General features: G+C 32.3%; 1 protein-coding gene across 4 annotated transcripts; it reads left to right on the top strand.

The window, feature by feature from the left end:
* The first annotated feature begins 810 nt into the window (after positions 1–810).
* LOC109337548 (transcription factor bHLH137-like) lies at positions 811–4267 on the top strand. Of its 4 annotated transcripts, XM_019574549.1 has the most exons (9): positions 812–1256; positions 1634–1816; positions 2114–2179; positions 2306–2374; positions 2477–2560; positions 2709–2765; positions 2796–2906; positions 3038–3172; positions 3681–4267. In XM_019574549.1, the coding sequence occupies exons 1-8, from the start codon at positions 927–929 to the stop codon at positions 3128–3130; spliced, it is 993 nt and encodes a 330-aa protein (XP_019430094.1). In that variant the 5' UTR covers positions 812–926; the 3' UTR covers positions 3131–3172; positions 3681–4267. The 4 variants fall into 4 exon arrangements, with proteins under 4 accessions (XP_019430092.1, XP_019430091.1, XP_019430094.1 ...); XM_019574547.1 differs by having other exon boundaries at positions 811–1256; positions 2709–2906; positions 3690–4267; XM_019574546.1 differs by having other exon boundaries at positions 811–1256; positions 2709–2906; positions 3675–4267.
* The last annotated feature ends 4502 nt before the right edge of the window (positions 4268–8769 follow it).

The raw sequence follows: 8769 nt of genomic DNA, 5'->3' as shown, positions 1-8769 counted from the left end.
AAAAGGTTAAGATATTTAGTTTTTGAGCGTTTCAAAGTACATAATATGTTCTCTATTTAAAAAGTAACATAAAATAATCATATAAATGAAATTAAATAAAATTATACATGTTCAATTACCTGAATGCCCTTTAGGCATATTTTGCATTTATATAGTAGTAAGGGTAACGATGAGATATAAAAATTATGTTTGTTCAATTACCTATATACCCCTTAGACTTATTTTGCCTTTATATAATAGTATAGATACAAAAATGTAAATAAAAATTTATATACATTATCTAACATTCTTTTAGATTACTTATATGAGAATAAACTTTCTTCTCATATTAGAAAATAAATTATCTCTTTCACTCACTCAAATCATGACATGTGTCTTATTCAATCATTTTCTACAAAATATTTCTAATAACTAAAAAAAATAAGACACATACAATGATTTGAGTAGTTGGAGAAGATAATTTATTTTTTAGTATGGGGATATACTTTATTTTCTACTTGTATTTAAAAATTAATAATAATTAAATATGAGATGAATAATATATAGAAACTCCTATACCAAGTGAGTTTTTTTAAAAAATTTGTCAGCATCTAATCTAATTATTTACATAACAGTTTTGCTTACCATCACTGATTTGAGCACATTTACTATCATCACTGGACTGAGAGATAAGATTCAAGTTGATGATAATAGACCAGTCAAATGTACTGCCTCTGCTTGGGAAGTAATTACTGCCTTAAACATTTCAGTATTTTATTTTATGCACCCAGATGCCAGATCTTTATATATAGACCAGGTCCTTTTAGTTTTTGTCATAGACCAACTTTTCTAGAGTCCTCACTGCACAAGAACACTGCCTCCTTTTCTTCCATCACTTTCTTCATAACTTGCATAATCAAACCAATAGCCACAGTTCTCAAAATAATATGGCTGCTTTTTCATACCAATATGTTCCTTTTCTTGTTGACTCATCATCGTTTTTTCCCAATATAAACACTGGTTTACCTAATTCTCAGTTTCATCTTCATCAAAAAACCTCTTTTGATGTCACAAATCATGAGATTAGCAGTTTGGATCAAAGCTCCAAGATTACTATCACTGACAATGAACCTTCTGTGACCAAAAACATTAGTCCTCAGTCCTCCATGGTAGTGGACAAGCTTGAAACTGGTGAACAGGTTACTCAAAAGATGACCCCTATGGTGAAGAAAAGGAGAATCAGAAGTGTATCTTCCTTGAGTAACCCTCAATCTAAGGTAGATTTTAGCTACAATGGTTTCTACTTTGGCTTTATCAAATGATTTATGATTTACAATAAAACATTATGACATCATTCGATGCATGTAGCTTAACCCTATCTAATGAAATAAATGTTTGATTAGTGTTGTATAATCATAATTTGCAGTCACAATAGTACTATTGCAAGAGTTTCACAATCGTATCACCACCATAATTACAGTAGCATCAACCATATTTTTCCAGCAACTTCTCACAATTATAGTAAACATAACACAACTGTAATGGTACAAACAATTTAAAACCATGAATATAATATGTCCATATGTTATAACCAAAATTTGTTCATCTTATTAATTTAATTACTTTGGTCTCATTATTTTGTGAATTGTTATAGGATACAACTGAAGGGAAAAACAAGAGACAGAGGAAGAGCAACAATGGTGGGGTGAAAGGAGAGGTAAAGCCAAAAGCAGTAAAGAAAGATCAGAAGAAAAGTTCAGAAGAGCCCCCAAAGGGGTATATCCACGTTAGAGCAAGAAGGGGTCAAGCAACTGATAGCCACAGCCTTGCTGAAAGGGTATAATACTTTGTAACAACTTATAATTATATCTAAGGGTCCCCACTCATCTAATTAATGTGTTAAATATGACATATCTACTTGGATACCCAAATTTCTAAAATGCCCTTAGATTTGAATAAGGATCCACTCCCTTAATAGAGAGACACATGTTTAATTCTTTTTATAAATAAAAGTGTTGTTACATATTGTCTTTTGTTTGTTACTGTGTGTCACTTGTCTCTCCAATAATAAAAATGATTTTTACTCTCTAGAGGTATCTACAATGTCTCGTTTTAAACAAAAAATGAATTTCAGGTTAGAAGAGAGAAAATAAGTGAAAGGATGAAGATGTTGCAAAGACTTGTACCAGGATGTGATAAGGTAAAACTTCATTTCTTTGTCTCTTAGCTTATATATTTTGGTTGGTACTTGGTACATTTGTATGCATGTTTCTTCCTGGCTCTTTTGAGTTCTGACAGCTTCATTTATTTGGTTTATTGTACATAGTTGACTGGAAAGGCCCTTATGCTGGATGAAATAATCAATTATGTTCAATCTTTACAAAATCAAGTTGAGGTATCACCAATATATATCTAAGTAATTTTTTTCTAATTATTCAAAAAAATTTATTACATATATGTGTAATCTAACAAGTTAATTATATCTTATCTTCTGCAGTTTTTGTCAATGAAGCTTGCTTCTGCAAACCCCATGTTCTATGACATGGCAACAGACCTAGACACCCTTTTGGTTAGACCAGAGGTGAGTATATGTATATGTATATGTATATGTATATGTATATGTATATGTATATGTATATGTATATGTATATGTATATGTATATGTATATAGGTGACTGAAATTAATAAGTGTAATAATGAAATTAACTTGATCTCTTTGAATTTTTCAGAAATTGAATAACATTGCATCACAATCACCACTACAATCTGTGCAACAATGCAACAGCACCAACCAAGTAACAAGTTTTTCTAATACAACCAACACCATGATCCACACAACCATTTCTCCAACTCCTAATACTGAATATCTTTTGGATAATTCAACTTCAGTTTTTCTTCAAGGGCAGAAGCCAAATGTCTTATTTGAGGTATAAATGGATCAAATTGTAAAGAATAATACATTTTTACAAATAAAAAACAGTGATTTCTTCTTCTGCTATTCTGTCAAAAACATCATTTTCGTATTATAATTAACTAAAATAAAAAACTTCATTTTCAGGACATAGGTAGTCATTTCTGGGAAGCAGAAGATCAACGACAAAAGTTTCTTCATCCTTATGGATTCAGCAACAACTTTTGTTCCTTTCATTAATATTAAATTCACTGAGCTGCCCTACAAAACTGCAAACAAGTTGTAAGCTCTCACATCCTGCCTCATATTAAAACTATATGTTACCCATATATATCTATATATATGCATGTATATGTATCTACTTATTTATACATATGTGTATATGTAGGTTTATATATATATATATATATATATATATATTTGTTTAATAGTTTTTCTATTCAATTTACAAATTCTCTAAATCATTTTACACGGTTTAATAACATGTTCTGTGTGATTTTTGACAAAAACAAAAATCTGTGATTATTACATGATATAATTTGCTTAAAAAATCAGTAAAATATTAATCAGTAAAAAATAATATGGATTCAGATCTGAGAACGTGACCCTACAACATATTTTGTTCTATAGTATATTTCCATTATTTAGAATGAGCTATAAAAAATAAATGGTGATAATAACAACTAACCATGTCACTTTCCATAAAATAATAGCTATGATAGTCATTTTCAATGTATTAATATATGCTTCATCAGCCCTAACCCTTCTTTTTAACATTTTCCTGATTTAGCTTTTACAGTAGATAAGGAATTCTAGACAAGAATTAGAATCGGACAAAAAGTTCTGAAGCATTAGCAAGAAAAATCACAGCTACGCAAAATTGGTGGCATAAGAATAGATTGGTTCCTAGTCCATCAGATTAAAGTGACCATTGAAGATGGATGAATAAATAAAGGGGCAGCAAAATTAATGGAAGAAGAACCAAAAGGACAGAAATGCCGACCAAATAAGACCATATCTTTTCTAGATAGATATATTGTTCTCTTCCTGTGATTTATTTTTTCTATCTTATAAGGACTAATGATGCACAAATTCCAAGAGACATATCAATCCTACTACATACATCAGAGACATTGAAATTTATGTCATGTCAATTATTGAGGTATTGATAGATTCTAGTGGTAGCACCAGTTATTCTGTTGGTGGTACAGTTAGTTTCACCGTTATTGAGAAATGAGAGGAAGATGCTATACTCATCATGTTCTTGACATGAGTGGCCATGCATTTGTAATTGGTCTAGTTAGCTTTATGTATATGTATCTGCAGAATCTTCAAAGCTTTGACATTATTAGAGTATTATAATTATTTTGATGGCTTTCTCAGTTTTATGATTATATTTTTATCTATATGGCAACGTCATCTAATATATACAAAAAAATTGTCTACCGTTGTTATTTGTATATCTACATTTGATGACCAACTCCTACAATTAATTCCTTTTTTTGAAAAATGAAGTGCCCTATATGCTAAAATGATAGGATTGAGGTAAATAAGAAGGGAGAATGCTAAAAAAAAAAAGTAAATTGTATTAATAATAATATGAATGGTAATATGATGATATTGTATTTATTTTGATGATACAAAAGACCTACTATTAAATCATATTTATACTAATAACAAACTTCTAGTTAAATAAGAAACAAATCATATTATGATAAAATAAAGAAATCTCTATCCTAAGAGATCTTCCAAGATATTCTTACCAAATCTAATATATGATCATCATAATATGAGATATTCAAATACCCCCTCAAACTAAAGCGTACTAAGCTTTAAGCTTGTTCCAAATAATCCCTTTAAAAATGAAATTAAAGTAAACATAATAATTATATGAACTTCCCCAAACTTAACTTCAAGTGGTTGCAAATGTTGATGAAATCTGAAATGGATTGATCAATGGTAAGTTTGCAAGCTCTAAGCAAAATACATTGAAGAAGATGAATTGATTAACGATCAATGATGAGCTTTGAAAGCTCTAAGAATTTTTTTTAAAGAAGATAAAGATAACAACGCTTAACCATCTATGATAGAAGCTATCTTAAAGCTTAACCACCATGGACAAAAGCAAACAATGTGTAACAAACTAGGATAAAGAGCACTGCCAAAAGAAGAATAAGCCAAAGTTTGTTAGAGCAAATGGACACGTGGCTATGAGGCACAGCTCACGTGAAAAGCAACCAAATTCTCAGCTGCAGTATTTTGTGTAAAGGTAGTGAAATGAATAGAATATAATTAACCAATGAGAGAGAATTGGGTGTGAATGATGTAGAAATTTCCTTCATTCTTCTGTCCTTTCTTCCCTCCCTTCTACTCTAATATTCTTCCATCATCCCCCTTTTTCTTTCTTTTAAAATTCTGTACCAGTTTCCAATCCCATTACTGCAAGTATATTTATGTATCGATGGATATAATAGTATGTACAAAATAAAATGCAAAATCCTTATTAGTTGTTGTGACTACTATCATTTTATTCTTCCTCTATGTTTACTACTTGCTGATTGTTGAGTACTATTACATTGGTGCTTTCATTCACCCACAACAATGGCTGATAACACTCGTATGAAGGAGATGAGTACATATATTAGAGATCTGAAACAAATTGTTAGTCTCTTGGAAAAATGGGATCAAGACAACAATACTCATTTTCAGAAGATCGAAGCTACAATAGATGAGCTCAAGGAGCTGATCAAGCATCACAACACAAGACCACCTACCCCTCCATCATAATCTCCAAAATGGACTAAACCACCATTTCAAGTAAGGAATGTCAAAGTTGAATTTCCTAGATTTGATGGTAATGAGGTATTACAATGGATATTTAAGGCAAAATATTTTTTTTATTTCTATGATACACCTGATGAACATAGAATCACCATTGATGCCATTCATTCAGAAAAGGAAGTGGTTCCTTGGTTCCAAATGATTACCTGCACTCAACCCTTTCAAACTTGAAAATCATTCACCAAGGCTCTAGAATTGGAGTTTGGCCCATACCCTTATGATTGTCCTAGATCTACTCTATTCAAATTAACACAACAAAACTCTATTAATGACTATTATCTAGAATTCATGGCCCCGACAAACAGAATTTATGGGGTGAGCACTGATGCTATGTTAGATTGTTTTATCACTATACTTAAACATGATATCAAAATATATGTGGGAGCTCAAAGTCCTTTGACATTACTGAAAGTAGTAGCACTGGTCAAATTGTTTGAGGAAAAATACAATCAAAAACAAAAATACAATTACAAACCATACCCAACATACACTAACCCTCCATACCCAAAAATTCACAACTCTCAACCACCACTCCTACCAACACCTCAGTATTCTTTTCAAACCAATTCCACTACTCCAATAAAAAAAATGACTCAGACAGAAATGCAAAATCCATAGAGAAAAAGGACTATGCTACACATGTGATGAAAAATTCACTCCTAAACATATATGTCCTAATAGGCACTTCATGATATTATAAACAAATTATGAGCCTATACTAGTGGAGCATATGGATGAGATAAAATTGATTGAAACCTTGTCAATTCACACAGATGATAGTCATCACTTATCGTTTAATGCACTAACGTTTCAAGGAAAAATCAATGGTTATTTTGTCAAGATACTCCAAGACATTGGAAGTTCAGATGATTTTCTGCAGCCAAGAATTGCACACTTTCTGAATTTAATAGTGGAACCTCCACCCCGGCTTCAGGTCATGGTTGACAATGGCTATTCTATGGTTGTTGAGGGCATCATTCTTGAATTAATGGTTGAAGTTCGGGGCTATAAATTATAGGTCCCGGTTTATCTATTGTCTGTGGTAGAGGATGATTTGATTCTGGGAGCAACTTGGTTAGCTACACTTGGCCCTCATGTTGTTGATTATAGCTCATTAGCTTTCAAATTCTTGCTTAATGGTAAATTCATTACCATACAGGGAGATAAACCACAAGCATCACAATTTCATCATATTAAAAGAATGCACCACACTGATGCAATTGATGAGTTGTTTGTTGTGCAAGATCAAGAACACAATGTTAGCCAAGATGACTTTTCTGCCATCAATTAGAACATGGCATCAGAATTGGCCATATTGCTTCATAATTAGAGAGAGGTGTTTAAAAAACCTATTGGTCTTGTTGGATGGTAGAAACTCTATCAAGGTTAAGCCTTAACAATATGCCCACAACCAAAAATCTTAGATTGAAAAAATGGTGCATGACATGTTACAAGAAGGCATCATCCAATCTAGCACGAGTCCATTCTCATCACCTATTCTTTTTGTTGAAAAGGAAAGATGGTTCCTGAAGATTTTGTACAGACTATAGGGCATTATATGCCATTACTATTAAGGATAACTTATCCAATGACAAATGTGGATGAATTATTGGATGAACTATTTGGTGCTCAACTTTTCTCTAAATTGGACTTGAGGCCTGGCTACCATCAAATATTGATCAAACTGGATGATAGACACAAAAATGCATTTAGAAATCATCAAGGACATAATGAGTGGTTGGTCATGCCCTTTGGCCTGACAAATGCTCCAGCTACATTTCAACAATTAATGAATCAAGTGTTTCAAAGATTACAAAGGAAGTGTGTTATGGTATTTTATGATGACATCTTGGTGTACACCCCAAGTTCGTCTTCACATTTGCATAATCTAGAAGCAGTTTTGCAAACACTACATGCCAATATTTTGTATGCGAAACTGTCAAAATGCACTTTTGGCACACAATAGGTTGTTTACTTGGGGCACACAGTTTCTAGTCAGGGTGTGACTATGGATATGATTAAAGTGTAAGATATAATGAATTGGCCAAAACCTAGAAACATCAAGCAAATCCATTGACTAATTTTCTAAAGAAATATGCTTTTTCATGGTCAAAAGAAGCACAAATTTCCTTCAATGTATTAAAAAACTAGTCACTATTGCACCGATACTAGCACTATCCAACTTTCAGCAGCCACTCACATTAGAAATTGATGCATAAGAAACTGGTGTGGGCGCAGTTTTGAGTCAAAGCAAGCATCCTATTGCTTATTTTCCCAAGAAGTTGAATTCCAGAATGTAGAAACAATCAGCTAATTGTATAGAGTTGTATGCCATTATAGAAGCCTTGGCCAAATTCAGGCACTATCTATTAGGCCATCACCTTATTATCAAGACAAATAAAAAAAGTTTAGGACATTTGACTGGTCAAACTATTCAAACTCCAGAACAATAGAATTGGCTACACAAATTTATGGGTTATGATTTCAAAATTGAATATAAACCAGGCAAAAATAACATCCCATGCAGATTCCCTATCAAGATCTTGTACCATGGCTTGGTCATCCCCAACACCAACATTTTTACAAGAGTTGAAAGATGCCTTACATGCAGATGATAATTGGAAACAACAATTACAAACATGTGAGGCCAATCAACAACTTAATGAGTTTTTTTTTGCACACAAGGACCATTTACTTTACTGGAAAGGAAGGTTGGTAGTTCCCTCAAAGCCAGAGCTCATCCAACAAATATTAAAGGAGTATCATAGCTCTCCCATTGTTGGTCACTTAGGAATTGCTAGAACAACTTTTAGAGTCAAATCTGAATTCTATTGGCCTAATATGAAGTAAGACATTCAACAACTTGTACAGAATTGTAGCATTTGCCAACAAGCTAAGCACCTAAAATCGCATCCTAGTGGGTTGTTACAATCATTTCCTATTCCTAATCAGATTTAGGAAAATGTTGCAATGGACTTTATAACAAGCTTGCCTCTCTCAAAAGGATATACAATGATTTTTGTGGTGATAGACAATTG

The sequence above is a fragment of the Lupinus angustifolius genome, unplaced genomic scaffold (assembly GCF_001865875.1).
Source record: "Lupinus angustifolius cultivar Tanjil unplaced genomic scaffold, LupAngTanjil_v1.0 Scaffold_8_73, whole genome shotgun sequence".
In the NCBI taxonomy this organism is placed as follows: domain Eukaryota; kingdom Viridiplantae; phylum Streptophyta; class Magnoliopsida; order Fabales; family Fabaceae; genus Lupinus; species Lupinus angustifolius.
This window is presented reverse-complemented; position numbering and strand designations above follow the sequence as displayed.

Bases quoted from the DNA above. Each gene is read 5' to 3' on its own strand.
- LOC109337548 (XM_019574547.1), top strand. From the start codon at position 927: ATGGCTGCTTTTTCATACCAATATGTTCCTTTTCTTGTTGACTCATCA. The intron at 1,257-1,633 runs GTAGATTTTAGC...GAATTGTTATAG, and splicing joins TGAGTAACCCTCAATCTAAG to GATACAACTGAAGGGAAAAA. The intron at 2,907-3,037 runs GTATAAATGGAT...CTTCATTTTCAG, and splicing joins AGCCAAATGTCTTATTTGAG to GACATAGGTAGTCATTTCTG.